Raw genomic sequence first — 19,585 nt, 5'->3', positions numbered from 1 at the left:
GGGTCATCTGATCCCAGCTCTCTTTCCTGCCTATGCAGGGGGTCGGACTCAATGATCTATTGAGGTCCCTTCTGACCCTAACATCTATGAATTACCAAGCATGTCCTGCAGAGGACCCACATTGCTTGGTACCTTCTTTTTACCCCCTATGTATTTAAAAAATGACTTCTTGTTATCTTTGATCCGGGTCACTAGTCCCAATTCCATCTCTGCCTTAGCCTTCCTAACAGCCCCCCTACAGTCTCAAGCAATGGAGGTATAATCCTCCTTGGTGATGGCCCCTCCCTTCCATTTGGTGTACGCCTCCTTTTTGGCTTTGAGACGGTCCTGGATGCTTTTGGTGAACCATGGGGACTTCTGAGCACTCTTGCCCCCTTTGATCCGCGTGGGGCTTGTCACCCTTTGGGCTTGGAGGATCGTCTCCTTAAGGAACGACCACTGTTCCTGGATTCCCAACTCCCCTCCCCTCCTGGACCTCAGTACCTTCCTGACTAGTCTCCTTACCTCATTGAAATCTGCCCTCCTGAAGTCCAGGGCTGCTGCCTTGCTGCAGGCCTTTAACACCCTGCGCTGGATAGTGAATTCCAATAGGCGATGAATTCCTTTTGTCTACATGGTCTCGTCTCAATAGGGTATAGCCATCTATACCTGTGGTCCAGTCATAGGTGGAGTCCCACCAGGTCTCCGTTATCCCAGTGAGGTCATAGGCCTTCCTATTTAGCAGGAGGACTAGTTCCTCCTGTTTTTTCCCCAAGCTCCTGGCACTGATGTACAGGCAGGCAAGCATCACATTGGGAGCTCCTGCCTTCCCTTCAGGTAGTTCTGTTTTTTAGGGGCGGGTTCCCTTAAGTGCCTTAGCCTGGTGGATTCACCAGGGGTGGCGAGTGGGCTAACAGTGGCGACGGACCTCCCAACCCGCGGCGGGCTCAGTTTAAAGCCCGGTCAAGCAGGTCAGCCAGTCTAGCTGAGAAGAGCCTCCTCCCCAGTGGCGTGAGGTGGAGGCTGTCTCTCCCCAGGAGACCACTGCCTCTCTCACCAAAGAGTGGACTGTGATCATGGAAGCCAAAGCCTTCACGATGACACCATTGCAGTCTTTGGTTGACGACCTCAACCTGTCTCTCCCTCCTCAGCCCATGACTCACAACTGGGAGGAGCGAGGAAAAGACCACCTATGCCTCCACCCCCTTAAGCCCCGCTCCCAGCGCCCTGTAGTTCTTCATGACCTGGCTGGTATTGCTCCAAACCATGTCATTTGTGCCCACATGGATCAGGAGCATAGGGTAGTGGTCAGAGGGCTGGATAATTTTAGGGATCCTCTCAGCTATGTCCTGGATGCTGGCCCCTGGGAAGTAGCAGAGCTCTTGGGCTAGGGGGTCAGGGCAGCAGATTGCCCCCTCAGTCCCCTTCAGGAGGGAGTCTCCCAGGATGATCACTCTGTGTTTTGTCTTTGGGAGGGTGAGGGTGGGTGCTACTCCCTTGCCTGCAGGAGCTGGGAGCTCAGCCGGCTCTACTGGGGCTGCAAGGGGTTCAAACCTGTTGCAAAGCCTCAGCGGGGAGGGGACCTTGGTGCAGCGGGCCTTGGGGCCCTTGACCACCTTGGTCTAACCCCCTGGCTGGACAGTATGGGAGGTCCCTGAGTCCTCCCTTGTCCTGGCAGGTGACTTTGGTCGACTCTCTGCCTCCAGGGGGTGAAGGGCCTGGCAGGAGGAGTCTGTCTCCTGCTCACCATCCCTAATGGCACGCAGTCTCTGGACTACAGCCTGGAGCTCCTCGATCTGCTGCCCCAGAGACACCATAGAGGAGCAAACCTTTGCAAGAGGAGGTGGCTATGCTCCCAGCCCCATGATCCTGGAAACATGCCAGGCAGCCCCCTCAGCCAAGAGCCAGAGGAAAACTTCTTTCTTTTATTGAGTTTTTGAATATAGTGTCCTGATTGGTTTCTCTACTAGGACTCTCCTGTGGAGCTTCTTAACAAACCAGAATAGGGAATGTCCTGAGATCACTGGCATCACCCAATGTGTACCAGTTAGGTAATGTGATGCAGAGAAAGATTTTTCTCCATTTCATTCTTTGAATTAAGTCCAGAATCTTAAAATAATATATTACAACAATCTAGCAGCAAGTCTTCTAGGTCTTAAAAAAAAAAAAAAATTAGGTCATGTTTCAATTTTGTGGTCAACAGGTTTCTCTCTGTTTGTCTGAGAGGGGCTTTATCAAACAGACAAGAATGGCAACCCTTTCAACAAAAGTGCAGGTACAAATGAGAGCAAATAAACAATGGAAAAATGGGGGTTCCAAGATTCCAGGAATGTCAGTTAAGTCAGAGTAAAAAATCAGATCCAAAGGCAGTTGCTGAGCAGCGAATCCTAGAGAATGGTTGTTACTCTCTGGAAAGAACTAAGAGTGGAGGCACTGTTCAGATTATTTTATTCAGGTCTCATTTTAGTGTTAATTTTGCACCATCAAAGATGGGTAAGGGCATTATATAGAAGTGATAGTATGGACAATTCAACTTTAATGTCAAGGGCAAACCTTGAACATTCACTCCTGAATTTGCTAACTTAAAGATCTATAAACTCAGGCTGAAAAGTGTGATTTATCCTTGAGAGTTGTAGAACTGCATCAAAATGTTTGCATTGAAGTTCAGTTTATGGGAGTTTTATTATGCTTGCTATTATGTATTCTGTTTCCTAGGAGTCTGTATGAACAGCTTTTAGAAGAAGGAAAGAGCGAGTGTTTTGATGAAAGACGTGTCAATCTTCTCAAGGCACAAGTAATGCAGTTGAAGAGGCAGGTGATAAATATGACTCTCTTCCCTTCTGCCCCCCCCCCAAGAAATAGTTATTAAATTTGTTTCAGAACATCTTTTCCTCTGGATCTCTTAATGTGTAGTAATGTGAAAGGGTATATTATTCAAAGGTAGGTGTCTAGCAGATGTCTAGTCTGTGCCCCTAGCACAAGGCTAAGGAAACATTTGTAACTACAGATTTATAGTTTTCTCTATACATATAGCAGGTGATACAGTCCATTGACAGGAAGAAGGTATAACAATTTCTAACTGTATATTATCTGTCTGTCTGTCCTTTTTTCATTGATTCCTGTAGATACCACCTGAGTAGAGCTGCTCTATTATTTGGTGTCTGGGGGAGGAATGTTTGACTTTTTATTTGTCCTAGGATTTTATTAATGGTTTTAATTAATTTAACAAATGAATCAATCAGTCTATCTCAATTTTACTAATGCAAAGCAAAATGGATAAAGGCAATACTTTGGGTGTAGAGTTGGGAGTAGCAGAAAACATATTTTAGGTTATGTAGAAGGTTTGTGTCTAACAGCCTTTAGCCTTGTATATTTGTATTTATATTTCTCCTTTCCTATGTTTTAACATCTTTTGTTTTTAAAATTTCAGTGCAGTTAAGTGCAGATGTATATAAATATGACTTCAGAATAAAGTGAACCCCAAGGGTTTATAGCTATTATGCAATTTATATGATGTTATAATAAATTCTGCAAATATCAGTAAATATTGTGTCATTGTATAGTGGCCAGATAGCCACTAGATAGTGTCCATGTATAGTTTGTAGCTGTTGTGCCCTCCTCCCAACTCCAAGAAAGAATCTAGTTCTGCAGCTGTCTGAAACGTTGAGCAAATACAACAAATATTTGATAGTTAAAGTAGTCAGTCATGTCTAATTAGGCACTGTATGCATGTGACTTACATACATATTGCATTTTTAAATGCAACATAGGCAAAATTGTTTTGCCAAAGGGAGATATGGAATCAGAATTTTCTCAGATGGAATTGGTGTCTGAAAAGTTTTCTTGCCAGCTCTCCCAGTTTGGCCTTAGCTCTGAGTCAGCTTGCGTCCTTCCTTACTTTTTTCTACAAGACATCATAGAACCCTAGAAAATTAGGGTTGGAAAGGACCTCAGGAGGTTACCTAATCCAGTGGTTCTCAACCTTTTTTGTACCAGGACCCATTTGTAAACATCAATGGCCAGTCCTTACCCAGTGCTTCTTGCCCCAGCCCCCCAGTTTGTGGGGCAAGGGGTGGTTGTGGGGGGCGGGCACATGGGTGTGGGACATGGGTGGGCCCCCAAGCAACCCCTCACAGGCTGGAACTCTGACAGCCAGCAAGGGAAAACCACAGTTTCCCACGTTTTTCCCGTTTAAAGAAAACTTAAAAAATAAAGTTTATTCGTGACTCTTCCATATATTCTTTTGGGTTGCGACCCGTGGGTTGAGAAATGCTGACCTAGTCCAAACCTCTGCTCAAAGTAGGACCATCCCCAACTAGATTGTTCCAGCCAGGGCTTTGTTGAGCTGGGTCTTAAAAACCTCCAAGAATGGAGATTCCATCACCTCTCTGGGTAACCCATTCCACTGCTTCACCACCCTCCTAATGAGAGTGTGCTTCTTAACATCGAACCTAAACCTCTCTTGCTGCACCCTGAGATCATTGCTCCTTGTTCTGTCATCTGCCACCACTAAGCACAGTCTAGCTCCATCCTCTTTGTAACCCCCCTTCAGATAGTTAAAGGCTGCTATCACATGCCCCCTTCAGTTTTCTCTTCTGCAGATTAAATAAGCCCAGCTTCCTCAGCCTCTCCTCATAAATCATGTGCCCCAGCCCCTTACCCATTTTTGTTGCCCTCTGCTGGACTCTCCAACTTGTCCATATCCTTTCTGTAGCGGGGGCTCAAAACTGGACACAGTACTCCAGGTGTGGCTTCACCAGTGCTGAATAGAGGGAAAGGTAGGCAAGGTTCTTTGGGTAGCTGTGATATCTTTTATTAGACCAGCTGAGCAGTTGGAAAGTTCTTAGCAAGCATTTGGGTGCAATCGCCCTTCTTCAGGCATAAGGAGTCTCTGCTGTTCTGAGACTCCATGGAATGAGATAAGTGTGGCAGGATGCCAGTGAGAATGTAAATAGGTAGAAATTAGGAAAACAAAAGGTAAAGCAGAGAAGGTAGGGGGGGAAAAGCAGGGGAAAAAAAGCCAAAGGTGAGTAAGGGAGACACCACAGTAGTAGTAATGATTACTTTCCTCGATCTGCTGGCAACACTCCTACTAGTGCAGCCCAGTAGGTTGTTAGCCTTCTTGGCAGCAAGGGCACACTGTTGACTCATCTTTATCTTATTATCCACTGTAACCCTCGGGTCCTTTTCTGCAGTTTCTGTTTAGCCAGTTGGTCCCAAGCCTGTAGTGATGCATGGGATTCTTCTTTTTTTTTTTTTTTTTTTTTTAAGTGCAGGTCTTTGCACTTGTCCTTGTTGAACCTCATGAGATTTCTTTTGGCCCAATACTCCAATTTGTCTAGGTCACTCTGAATCCTAGTCCTACCCTCTAGTATATCTACTACTCTCCCCAGCTTGGTTTCATCCACAAACTTGCTGAGGGTGCACTCCATCCCACCTTCCAGATCGCTAATGAAGATATTGAACAAAACCAGCCCCAGGGCTGAAACTTTGGGCACTCCACTTGATACTGACTAGACCTGGAGTCGTTGATCACTACCCGTTGCGCCTGACGATCCAGCCAGCTTTCTATCCACCTTACAGTCCATTCATCCAACCCATGCTTCCTTAGCTTGTTTGCAAGAATGTTGTGGGAGAGTGTATCAATGCTTTGCTAAAGTCAAGGTATATTACACCTACTGCTTTCCCCTCATTCACAGAGTCCATCATCTCATCATAGAAGGCAATCAGGTTGGTCAGGCCTGACTTGCCCTTGGGAAATCCATCCTGACTGTTCCTGATCACTTTGTTCTCCTTCAAATGCTTAGAAATGGATTCCTTGAGGACCTGCTCCATGATTTTTTTTTTTTTTTTTTTGGGGACTGAGGTGAGGCTGACTGGTCTGTAGTTCTCTGGATCCACCTTCTCTTCCATTTCTAAAAGATGGACACTATATTTGCCCTTTTCCAATTGTCTGGGGCCTCCCCCAGTCTCCACAAGTTTTCAAAGGTAATAACCAGAGGCTTTGCAATCACATCAGCCAACACCCTCAGCACCCTCCCTCAGATGCATTGCATCCGGACTGAGGTGAGGCTGACTGGTCTGTAGTTCTCTGGATCCACCTTCTCTTCCATTTCTAAAAGATGGACACTATATTTGCCCTTTTCCAATTGTCTGGGGCCTCCCCCAGTCTCCACAAGTTTTCAAAGGTAATAACCAGAGGCTTTGCAATCACATCAGCCAACACCCTCAGCACCCTCCCTCAGATGCATTGCATCCGCCCCATAGACTTGTACATGTCTAGCTTTTCTAAATGTTTCCTAACCTGTTCTTTCACCACTGAGGGCTGCTCACCTCCTCCCCAAACTGTTCTGCCCGCTGCAGTAGTTTGGGAGCTGACCTTGCCTGTGAAGACCTAGGGAAAAAAGGCATGGAGTACTTCAGTCTTTTCCTCCTCTGTCACTAGGTTGCCTCCCCATTCAGTAAGGGACACACTTTCCCTGGCCTTCCTTTTGTTGCTAACATACTTGTAGAAACCCTTTTTGTTACCTTTCATGTCCCTTGCTAACTGCAATTCCATTTGTGCTTTGGCCTTCCTAATTTCATCCCTGCATGCCGAAGCAATATTCTTATACTCCTCCTAGTCATTTGTTCAATCTTCCACTTCTTGTAAGCTTTCTTTTTGTGTTTAAGCTAACTCAAGTTCTCTGCTAAGCCAATATGGTCATCTGACATATTTACTATTCTTCCTGCATATCGGGATGGTTTGTTTCTGCACCCGGAGTAAGATTTCTTTAAAATACAACCAGGTCTCCTGGACTTTTCCCCCACAGACTGGCCTCCCAAGGGATCCTGCCCATAATTTCCCTGAGTGAATTGAAGGCTGCTTTTCTGAAGTCCATGATCCATATTCTGCTGTTCTCCTTTTTTCCTTTTGTCAGGATCCTGAACTCGATCATCTCGTGGTCACTGCTGCCAAGTTGCCATCCACTTCTACATCCCCCACCAATTCTTTTGTCTGTGAGCTAGGCCCCTTTGTTCAGGACCTTTGTTAGGTAGGGCCTTTTGTCACACTCAGGCAGCAAGCAATCAGCAATCAGCCTTCTCAGCTGCTTACAGCACATGTCCAGGAACACAATTTGCCAAGCACACAGGCCACCCTAGCTCACTTACCTTCCCAGAGCAAGATCTGGTCCTTGGTTCCTCTTCCCTTCCTCCTCCCGCTCCCAGTGAACTGCTTGCAAACTGTCTTTCTGTTTGCTTCTTTTTGCTGCTCATCATCATTATTAATCTCATTTATTATTAATAATAAAAGGTCACCTGACCAAACTAGGCCTTCAATGAGAACTACAGATTGTTCTAAAGGAGGACATGCAGGGGGAACTGTTTGGAACCTAATAAATATATTTCATGCTACATCAAAAGGAAGAGAATCCATCAGTCTTTTAAATAAGTTAGCATTGCAAAACTAACAGATAAAAACAACCCCCTCCCCCCCGACAAGCTTTTTGTCTTTTAAGTAAGCAGGGAGAGAAAGAGGGTGTGTGTGTGTGTGTGTGTGTGTGTGTGTAAAAGATAAAAAGATGCAGTTTTGATATGGAAATACACTTTAAGAAACTAAAAGTTGATCTCAGGCTTTTGGGAACCACTTTCTATACCCTATATAGCTATGAAAAAGTTTTTTAAACCTTTCAGTAAACTCAAATATATTTACTGAGAGAAGAGGATGTGACAGCTTATAACTTGTTCCTGCATTATGTGCCAACAGGAAAAGGCCTTGTAAGCAGATGAGAAGGATAATCATAATAGTTAGATGGAATTTTTTACCATAATGTACAGGGATTTAGATACATTAATATTAATATTAGGTTACTGGTGTCTGAATCCCATCACTGAAAAATTACTCCTTTAGGATTTCAAGACATCCAGATACAAATTGGGAGATGAAGGAGAATGAACAAAGTCATACACAGTGAAATTTATGGTGATTTTTTTTTTTTTTTTTTGGTATTCACAATTTACACATCTGTTCTGTTCTTCATGGTTTTTTAACATGGAACTGATTGCCACTGCATTATATTGTATTGAATTGCCACTGTAGTGTCCTCCAGTAGTACATTAAGCAAAGTAACTCACGTTCGTCATGTATTTTGTTTCCTCTTTGAATTGAAATGGTCAATTTTTTATATTTTTTCTAGGGATTTACCTTTTATTTTTATTGAAATTGATTCAATAAATCAATTATTTATTGCTGATTTATTTTTATTGTGCAGGACTTGAACAAAAAAGCCACAGAGTACATGCCCTTAAAAAAATAGGGAGTAAGGATGAGTTGTTGGGCATGGGGTTTCTGCTCCAGCTGCAGAAGAGCCCACTTGAAAGGGAATTGTTAGGAATGCAATGGAGAGTGGCTGCTGACCCTACATGTATGGCTTGTTCTGCATGGCACTGTAGAAACTGAGAATGAGTTGTGAATAGTTTGAAGTTATTTGAACTAAGTAATTAATAGATAGGACATACTGCCCCTAAAATGCCCTGATTTTGATCTGTAATGCAGATGGCAGGGTGATGTGGTATCTTGTAGATAGATTAAATGGTTTGGTGAGTTATGAGCTCTCATAGGCTACAGCCTAGTTTTGTCAGATGCAATGAATGGACTTATGGAGAGCAGATGTATAAACAGAAGGGAATATGGTCATGTAAATACAAAGGATAAGAAAAGGAGAAATAAAGGACCAGGCACTGCTGAGAGGTGAAGGTGTGTTGAGGAAATTAAAGGGGATAAACAAAGGATGTAACCCATTGAAGGACATAGGGGTTATAAATCCTGGCCCAGGTAAAGGGATAAGAATCCATAGTCTCTTTTGAGACCATGCTTAATACATTCCAGTCTGTGGATGATTTCTTGTTCACATTCAAATCTGTTTTTAAAGTTTTGTTGTTTAAGAACAGCTACTCCGAGGTCAGTGTTGAGATATCCAGAGAGGTCTAGGTGTTGTGCTACAGGCTTTTGTGTCTTTCTCAAATTAATGTCGATTGGTGTCCATTCATTCTATAATGTACCGGTCCAGTGTTTATGTTGCTGTAGGGATGGTGTTAATGTAGGGATCCATTCTTTAATGCCTCTTCAATGTTTATAGTAGAGAGGCACTGTAATCAGGTAATGGCTTCTATAACATTGATAGATGGGCAGGTGAATGAACCAGAAATGTTATATTTTGTGGTGTTTGGTCCAGTGATGACGTGTTCAGTGTTGATGAGGGGGCACAGATGACATTTGGGTCTGTTGTGAGGCCTGGTGCCTTGGTGAGTTAAGAGTTAGATAGTCTGTTGCTGGAGAGATGTTGTTTTAGGTCGGGGGCAGCCTGAAAGACAGGGCACGCTTGTTTCCCAAGGCTGCCGTGAGAGGGCTGTCATTTTTCTGGAGGGGTTGGATTCATTAGTGCTGTCTCCTAGGTATCCAAGATGGGGCAGTAGGTTAAAACAAGAGGGATTCTGGTGGCCTTGTAATGGGATTGGGAGTAACAGGTTATAGTAGTGTCTGACCCTGGCTCTAGTGATTTGAATGGCTATGGTTTTGGGATTGTATTGTAAGTGTAGCAGTCCCTGCTCTGCATCCCAAAGGTATATATACCAGTTTGTAGATGTGATTGTAACATAGAGCTTGGCTGTAGATAATGGATCTAGTGGTGCATTTAGGATGCAATTGTGTAGTGTGGAGGTGGTATGGACAGTTGTCTGACATCTTCAGTTCCAGAAAGAGACAAAAGCCTGTGGATTGTGTTTAAGTATGTTCTTAACAAAACTCTGGATTCTTATCCATTACCTGGATGAGCTTCTATAATCCCTATATTCTTCAGTGGGTTAACTCAATGCCTCAAATCTTTTCAACCCACCTTCACCTCTCTCAGCAGAGGCCTCTGACCTTTGCATTAAAATAACCATATTCCTCTCTGCAAGCCATTCATAGCATCTGATGAAGTATATTTTAATGTATGAAGCCTTATGCATCTCTGAATGAGTTAGTCTATAAGGTGCCCCACTGCCCTGCCTTCTGATTAACTTCAGACTAACATGGATAACTACTTCTCTCTCTAGTTCAGTGGTTCTTAAACGTTTTGGTCTCGAGGTAGCTCTCCATAACTTTTGTGAATTGAGTGACATCTAATTTAAAAAATGACTTTATATATTACGGTGTTTATCTCCTTGTAGAAGGGCTGGGCAGTGGGAGTGGGGGATTGGTCAGTCAGGGACAAGCTTAAGCCTGCGCTTTTCTCCTTATACCTCAGGGCACTCTTCAAAGGATGTGGTGGCACCCTGGTTGAGGATCACTGCTGAAGTTAATCTGTGAGGTGCATCTGTACCCCACTTTATCTCTAGATCTGTAATGAGTAGAAAAACTACCATGACAGGTCCATAATGACTGGAGAACATCTTTTAAAAAAAAAAAAAGTCTTGTTGCCAAAAGAACTGAGGACTTAATAAAGGCTTCTCAAAGTACTTGCTTTGCTGTATTTTTCTGTACTTAAGTACACTTTTTCATGTAACTGGTTTCTAATGATAACGGAACTCTCTATTTTATCACACAATGTAAAGCTACTGGATAAATAAATAAAACATAAACATTAAACTAGTTATTGAGGTAGACAAATGACAGATACATAATAATAGAAAGGAGCAAGATAAGTAATATTTGAGCAGAGCATTTCATAAAATGTAGTTGCAGAAGAAAGTACACACTCAACATGATATTAAACATCATTTTGTGACATTTTCCAATAGGTGGTACTGCTTACAGAAGGTTTAAGTTCTCGAGCAGGTCTTCTGGTAGAATTAAGGAACCATTTAGAGCGTCTTCCTGAGAAGCTCATGTAAGTAGGGAAGATATGTTTGCATTTGTAATTTTTCTTTAATTTTTTTCTTGGATTAAATGTATCCCAATGCAGGAGTTACCCAAGGCCCTTTGTGCATCTCATTAACGGCTTTAAGTAGAGGTTTGAGTGACCCGTCTACATAATGGGGAATACTACTACTTGTATCTACACCAGAGAATTTCTTTCTGATTCTATCCCAGGTGACTAAAAGTACTTGTGTGTCTACAAGTGCCCCTATGGCGCCATTGTTACTTGCCGTCATTTAGTACTTTCTTTTGGAAGTACTAAATAACGGTGCAGTAACAGCTCCGCTAGCACTGCACCAGGCCAGTGGTGCAGGGTTAGTTTTAGCTGCTGTATTGCTGTAGCAACATGCTATAGTGAGGGAGTGTGTTGCTACATTAACGTAGCTGCAGTATTATGGTTTTTGCCTGCTGATACTACATTGCCGTAGCTTGTTGTTGTGGTGACGTAGCATCTTATGTAGACATGCCCTGTATTTCTGAAGATTAAGTGCATTTTTAAACCTTAGTATTTCATTGCATTTTTTTCTTCCCATTAGCTTGCTATCTTCCATGAACTTGATTAACTGTTTAACTTGCACTCCATGTTAGTGAAAATATGGAGTTAGTTGTATTGGACTTAAACTCCTTTAGGACCTCAATATATATATACTTTTTCTGAACTTGACTACAGACTTTTTCTTTTGTAGAACTAGGTGCATATTCATTTTGCCTTCAGCTTAAAATTTTATTAACTTCCCCATGGAAGTCCCTGTGGCAGCTTACTGAATGCCTTACTCAAGTCAATATTTACTGAGAGAAATTTTTGGTATGTAGTTGCCCATTTTATCTAGGTCAGGTTTTGGAGTCTATTGCATGTAGGTGTTACACGGTATAATTTTTTTGCAGAAGCTTATAGAATGTATACACGCTTCACACTTTCAGGTTATACTTCACACACAGACAGATGCACACAGACAGTTGCATGGTTTACAAGCAGAGGTCAAATGCACCTTTCTTTTTACATCCGTATTATAACTTTTATTATCTGCCTATGGCAACCTCTGGGTGTACCCACAAAATAACTTTTGACAGCATACTGGGCTGCATTAGTAGGAGCATTGCCTGCAGATCAAGGGAACTGAATATTACCCTGTATTCGGCACTGGTGAAGCCACATGTGAAGTACTGTGTCCATTTTTAGGCCTGCCCCCTCTCCCCTCCCCCCTGAAAGGATGTGGACAAATTGGAGACAGTCTAGCATAGGGCAACAAAAATGATTAGGGGGTGGGTAACATGATTTACAAGGAGAGACTGAAGGAGTTGAGCTTATTTAGTCTGGAGAAGAGAAGAGTGAGGTGGGGTTTAATAGCAACCTTCAACTACCTTGAGGGTGGTTCAAAAGAGGATGGAGCGAGACTGTTCTCAGTGGCGACAGATGAAAGAACAAGGAGCAGTGGTCTGAAGTTGCAGCAAGGAAAGTTGAGGTTAGACATAAGGAAAAATCTCACTTGGAGGGTAGTAAAGCACCAGAACAGGTTAGCCAGAGAGGTGTTGGAATCTCCATCCTTGGAGGTTTTTAAGACCTGGCTAAACAAAGCCTTGGCTAGGATGATGTATTTGGAGATGGTCTTGCTTTGAGCTGGGGGTTGGACTAGATGACCTTCTGAGGTCTCTTCCAACCCTAATTTACTATGATTCTTTTTTATGATAAAAATACTGTACGTTAATGATAACGCACAACATTTTGTAGGTGTTATAGCACATGGAAATAAAAAAAAAGATGTAGACTTTCCAAAATTAAAGGAATTATTGAAAAGTCTCATCAGAATTGTTAAACTATTTACAGCAAGTGAGTTTATTAATATAAGGTCCAATCCTCTTTATTGGGCTTGCCTAAATTAATGTCTAAACTCATGCATTACTAAGGACAAGGTTGGGCCCACAGTGGCTTTTAATAAGGAGATTATGATGAATGGGAAGTTGCAGTGATATCTTTGCATGGTCTCTGTTGATCCACAGTACTCACTTACAGTAAAATCTGTCTATTGTGTTGTTTAGTTTTTTTTGAAAGAATCCTCTTTCAGAATAAAGGATATATTTTTTTAAATGTACTGTTTCCCCCTTTTCAATTCTCTGCTTATAGCCTAATATAATCTTATGAACTTCAGTGGAATTAAGTGGTAGGCAGCAGGGCAGTATATTCTGTCTTGGAGATGACGTCTATAGTTTCACATTAAACCTTATTAGGTACCCATGCTGACAGGTAGCAAACAAATTCTTGAAGTAAATAATAGATAATGGTTAAAAATGAAACAAACAAACTATATATGTAAAGAACTACAGAGCTGAAATATATTCTGGAACCCCTAGTACAAACAGTACTCTTTTAATGCACTATAGGAGGTATCTCAACAGTAAAGTATTTATAAAGCATTCCATTTATTTTTTGCAGTGTTTGCATTCTTTGGACTTTCAAGTTTTAAAATAAATTTTAAATGAGAGCTTTATTACCTCTGTTGTACTGCTCTATCCCCACAAGCCAATAAGGAATCCAAAACATCCTGTGATGAACAAGAACATTTTTAGCAAGCTAAGATCTCTTAGGATTGTTGGAATCTTGAATGCTGATTACGAAAAATGTAATATTAAAAATAAGAATCCATACAATATTAGAGGGAAGTAGGTTTCTTAAATATTTCAAAGACTCTAGGCTTTACTATATTCTATTAATATCTAGCTTAGACGATGATTTTCCAATACAGTTTTAAAACCTGCACTCACCCTATCCACTTTGCGTATCTATAGCTAGATGGATCTCTGGTTTATAAAGAGTTGTCTTTTTAATTCCTATTAAATTTTAATTTGGATTATTCACTTGGATAAAACCTTGATTTTTTTGTACCTTACAAATAGAGCTCATTTTTCATGCTTAGGATTTAGATCTTTACTACATGTGTTTTTGTTAAATAGTAGGCTGGGTTGATTTTAATAGCATTACAATATAGTGCATGCACACATTTTTCTTTTAAAACCAAATTTAACCAGGTTTTTACTTGGCGGTGAAGACCGCTTACCTGAAGTACCAGTTTCCCGAGCTGACCTTATACAAATGATTGAAATATGTCAGGCCCTGAAAAACCAACTGGAAAGAAACCATAAAGTAAGTTGTTCTCATGTAAGGATTTTACTTTAACTACTTTTACTCCATTCACTTGTGGATTGTTTTGCAACTATCAGTATTTAGAATATGCTTTTAAATACTCATCACTATGATAACATTTTAGGAAATATTTTCTTCCCTTCTGCATTGTCTTGTAGAGTCTAGCAACTTTTTGATGATGTACAAGCAAATTTCTCCCCTAGAAAAGTTAATTTTCCCTTACAGAATTCAAATTCATGTTTGCTTTGGAATTCAACATCACCAAATGACACAGAATCTGTCCATAGCCATATTTTAAAAAAATGTGTATGCTTTTTATTTTTTGTTTTACCTCATCCCATAGTTTAAGAGAACAAAACCTTCAAGATTATTATTCATAGCAAGGCAGATTAGAGTAGTATTCTGTACTATGTAAATTGCTTCTTGCTTGTAGATTAAAGGAATCCCCATCGTTGTTGTTAACTGTCTGTAAAAAAGTAAAGCTAAAACCACTGATCTGTAAAGTCCATAAATTGAGCTGCCCATAAAAAAACCCTAAGAAATTATGAGCTTGATTTGAGCTTGGATGCAGGTGTTGCTAGACAGAAGAGCAGCATCACGTTGTGTCTGAGTGGGAGAACAGCTCAGCACACTTTAGGGAGCTCTCTGTCAGAGACTTGTGGCCCCCAATTCCCTTTCCCCACTCCCCAGCCACATATTGCTACTGTGTCCCAGCTGTCTTTTGCTTGTAATGGCTGCTTGTCTGGAAGATGTACAGGCTGTGTGCTACCAGGCAATCTAAGGCACTAGGAGAGACAGGGAGGGGTGTAATGTGGTCAGGATGCAGATGTGGAGGCCAGAAGAGGGGGTAAGGGTGGTGGGTGAGGATTTCTGCAAGTACAGGGTGAGCAGGGCCAGTGGGGGTCAAGTTGGGGTGGGGACACCATATTACAGGGTATGATTGGGAGTACCAGGGTGTGGGGGCAAGTTAGGGGACTTCTGGGGTGTGGCAGCACAGTGTAAAACCATCGTTGCAGTCAAGTAATATTTTTTTGTTCTGGGTGGGGGCTTGAGCCAGATTTAGAGGTTGGTGTTAAACCCCTAAATTTGAACCTGACCTTTGTTTCTACTATCCAGAGCCTGGCAGAAGGGTTGCATTTACATTATGTAAAACATATCAGTAAAAAAAAAAAAAGTTAATAATAACATTTTTGGTTGTCGGTAAAAAGTTTGCAAATTGTCAGTTAAAAAAATTTCTTGAGTTGGCAATCCTGATCCCTGTGTAACATGTTAAGAAATCTCTTCTTGAGGCCATTTATGCATATGCTTAACTTTAGGACTACAGAGTCTCATTGGTTTCAGTGGGACTGCTTATGTGCTTTATGTATGTGCATAAGTGTTTGCAGGATCAAGGCCTTATGACAATATTATGACCCTTTCTACATAATATCACGTGATAATTAGATAGTCATGTATGTGCACAACTTCCTTAGCCTGGAGAAAGTCAAAACTCTGATTCTATGAAATACAAATGGAGACCTCTGTATATAGTTCATAAATTAAAATCAGTGCTCTGATTAATTACAGCTGGTAAAATACCAGACCGATTGCTGAATGTAGATGGGTCAAAGAGAAGAAAATAATGGTTTTCATAGAGCTAGGAGAATATCTAAAACAGTATTTTTAATTATTTGTTCACATTTATTTTGGTATTTGTGACCCTTTTAACACCTTTTCTTGAACACTGTTATGAGGATTTTGTCAAACTATTGAACTTAAAGGATGGAGAGAATGCATGCATTCTGTGTTTACAATAAGTTTTGAGTTGCAAGTGACTAATTCAAGCCTTCTGCTTTTAATATAAATTGTTTTGCCCATTTGTGAAGAATAAATTGCACCATATGGTTCAGGAGAATGTTCACACAGAGCAATTAGATACAGAAGATCCTTAAGCAGTAGTTAGCAGGCTACAAAATGAAATTTGTCACCATAAAACTTTGGTCAAATAGTCTATGAATGATCAAATTTGTAAAAATGGAGTCAGTTCATGGGCAATCTACAAGTAAGGAAATAAGGGTTGAATTAAACTAATAGTTTATTGTGAACAGGTAGTGCACCCATACTTTTTAATAGGTAATTTTTCTTTTTTAGCTGTTTCCAACAACCTGACCCACCTTGGAAGAAAAGCTATAGGGGTCAGAAAAACATCATCTGAAATATGCAATATGTTTACAATGTTCTAGTACATTTACTATTTCTGAAGTAAACGATTTTAGGAATCATTTTCTGTTTTCCTTCCTCCTCCCAATAATAACAATTTGAAATACAAGAAGATAGTGAACAGATTTGATCTGAATCACAATGTAGAGAAGCTTGAGGATTATTGGATGTGATAGTTGGATAAAAAGAAACAAATGTTCTGTCTGACCTGCTGCTTTCCAGTGATGACGTGACTAGAGACAGAAAATCGTTAGAACAAGAACAAGGTTATATTTCAAACTAATGAAATTTTTGCCAATTTTTTTCTATAGTCTGATTGGAATTTCATCACTGTACTGCAAACCTTGTGTACATGTTGGAGGGCAAGGGTAAGTTTATGCTGCTGGGATAGCTTTAGCTATGGTTTTCCTTTATTATGTTTCAAAAGGCCCAGTTGTTTCAGAAGCTTTGATCCTGTAATATTACGCATTTCTCATTCTGTAGGTCTGTTTCACTACTACTATTGACCTTTTTGAGCCTATGCTGTCTCCAAATTTGGAGAGACATTTACTTTTATCGTACAAAGTTGCTAAGGATTCGTGTGTTTGTGTTGGCAGTTTTAGCTGTATCTTTGCTATAAAATTCAACTATGACATGGAAATAGCCTTTCCTTTTTAATGATAGTTGTGATTATTTTTCGGTTCTTTATACGGAAGAAAGTCTAGCAGTTCGTTCTAGCTAAATCCATTACATTTCTTTTGTAGGCATTTTACAAATTGAATTGGCAAAAGCCCCAATCAACCATACTCATATTTATGTATTCACTTATTTTTTTTATTTCTTGTGTGTAGTTGGTTTCTCTTGCAAATGTGTCAGATAACTTTTATTTTCAGCAAGTATTCAAGAATACATAGAACCCTGTTTTTCTTGTTTTCAACTTCACTTGAAGCCAGTGGAAGTTGAAGATACTCAGCAACTCTGAAGTTCTCAGAATTTAATATATACATGAGCATTACAGAAATTATCCACTGGGTGGCTACTGTGACTGAGAAAAGTAGTAGCTTTCTATGTGATTGCTTTAGAAGAACTTTTTGTTTCCAGGTATCCTTCTGATACTCTTCCATGTATTCTTTTGGGTGAAGAAGAAATAAATCCAGATTTTCTACTATGAAAAGTGTTTATGACCTTAATGGGAAAAGTGTGATAGAATAATGTATTTCATATCTGAGAATATATTCTAAAGCATGTATCTGAACTCCAATTTCACTTTATCATATGTAATTTTTTTTCTGAGGAGGAATAAGAGCTTTAAACAGATTTGAGATCTTGTAATTACATGTTTGAACAGAGAGAATCATAAAATTTATGGCTTTCACTCTATGCAAAATACTAAAGAATTTCTTAAAGATCAATTTGAATATTTTTAAAATCAGAAGATAATCCTTAATGCTTTGCTAAAAGTGAAATGAAACCAGGATTTTAATGTGTAAAAAGCAAATGTAAAGTTATTCTTTTGCAGAATAATATTGAATGTAACAATCAATTTAAGTCAAATTGATACCTACATTTTTTTAATTAGGAAAAAGGTAAAAGTTAGAGTTTGGGAACCCATCTGTTTTTTATCACATAAACTGAGTTGATTTGCCTAGCAATAATTGAAACATTTTCCGAGGAAACCAAAAATACATTTTTTTTAGAATAAGTCTGTGTCGGGGAAGAAAACAAGCACCGACACTCATGGATTTCAAGTTAAAGTCTCTCTCTTAGATCTCACACCAACCCCCCCAGTGTGCAATCTGGCTGTAACAGGTGGAACTGGGGTGGGGTTAGGGAAATGAATCCTACATTATTTTCTATCTCATTGTAAGCAGCACATGGCTACTCTCTTGTTGGCTTATTTTTCACAGGTGTATGCTATAACAGAAAACAATCCAGAGGCAAGAAAATGATTTGCTTTTGTTAGTTCTAAAATATATTTTCTGCTGACATGTAAATCTCTTCTTGCAGTTTTTTGAAACTTTCTTGTAGAAAACTTAACACTAAGATTTTTATGATGGAACAATATGAGATGAGAATTGCCATTGAGGATTCTTTCTGATTTGATTGTTGTCTGATTGCGTTAGGACAGGGTTGTCCAGCTTGCGGCTTGAGGGCTGATTTAATTTATGGCCTATGGGCTCCTACCTGGGCTCTGCTTTTCTTACTGCTCCAGTTTCTACTTTGTACTACTGCCTACAGGGGTGGGGTGAGGTGATGTGGTTTGTGGAGCCCAGGGAGCTTGTGAGTTAAGGGGCCTTAGGGCCCTTGTGCCGTGGGGATGGAGGTGCCTACGCACCTTGGAGTAGGGGTGGGGTGTCTGCATGGCATGTGGCCCCAGGCAGTCCAAAATTGGACAGCCTTATGCTAGGGTAAAACTGTGCATGTGTTTTAGAGGACAAACAGTTAAAGGACTGACACACTTTTATTTCATGACTACAATTGAAGTCTGGTCTATATTTAAAAGCTGTTCAGTTCTGTTTAAATTGGTTAAGCTTGTGTTTTGTTTTTATCATAGCCAGAGACTGAAGGAACTAGCTACAAGAGCAGCAAAGGGAGGGCTGTCTGTCGCAGGACCATGCCCCAAGGGCAGCCATGCATTCTCCTGGTGGCCATGCAACTCCTGCCTCCCCACTCCAACTCCTCAGGGCACCCTCCCTTTTCCTCACCTGCCACATCTTGATGGACCTATTAGTTTTGAGAGGCTGCCCCAGGGTCCCAGAATGAGCCCGTGTTCATTTTGCCCGATTTGTACCTCTTGTACCTGACTGGCCCTGCCTTGCCTCTTGGGTATGTTAGGGCCCTGTCGCCCTATCAGTGCCTCAGGGTACCAACTGCCTTGCAGGCTATATTCATGGCCTCCTTCCTTCCCTGTAGCCATGCCTATGCCTCACAGATATTACTCAATTGTTTGTTTGGAGGGAGTCTCCTGGCCCCAACACAGATTTTGGCCCTCAGGTCTTGAACCTCTGTCCAGACCTCAGCTTTCTTGGCCTTCGCCCTTTTATTTTGGCTGCACCCCTTAGATCAGGTCCACTGCCTTGGACCTTGGCTCCTGGGCCCCAGATCCATCTCGTACTCACGCGCTCTGGCCCCCAGCACCAGGCTGCACTCTTCTCGTTGTCTCAGCCCTCTGGGTCCTTGACCTTGGACTGGGCTGCCTGTTGCAGAGTGCCCCACTAGGCACCCTCTGTGGCCTCCACACCTTCCCTATAGCCACAACCTGATACTCTGGTTTTAAGCTCAAAATAACATAACAGAAAAGAAAGCAAGATGTTTGACAAACTGAAAGTCTTCCCCACTCAGGCTTAACATTGTCTGCAAACCATACCTTCTTTAGAGCCCTCTTAGTAAGGTGGCAATCCATTCTGTTT

General features: G+C 41.1%; 1 protein-coding gene across 1 annotated transcript in view; it reads left to right on the top strand.

The window, feature by feature from the left end:
- The window catches only part of LOC102380392, a 150,046-nt gene that overhangs the window by 8,169 nt on the left and 122,292 nt on the right, over positions 1-19,585 (top strand). Inside the window, 3 exon segments of the mRNA XM_025199104.1 lie at positions 2,695-2,794; positions 10,741-10,829; positions 13,883-13,997. Coding sequence (XP_025054889.1) covers positions 2,695-2,794; positions 10,741-10,829; positions 13,883-13,997 — 304 coding nt within the window.

The sequence above is a fragment of the Alligator sinensis genome, unplaced genomic scaffold (assembly GCF_000455745.1).
Source record: "Alligator sinensis unplaced genomic scaffold, ASM45574v1 scaffold223_1, whole genome shotgun sequence".
Taxonomy (NCBI): domain Eukaryota; kingdom Metazoa; phylum Chordata; order Crocodylia; family Alligatoridae; genus Alligator; species Alligator sinensis.
This window is presented reverse-complemented; position numbering and strand designations above follow the sequence as displayed.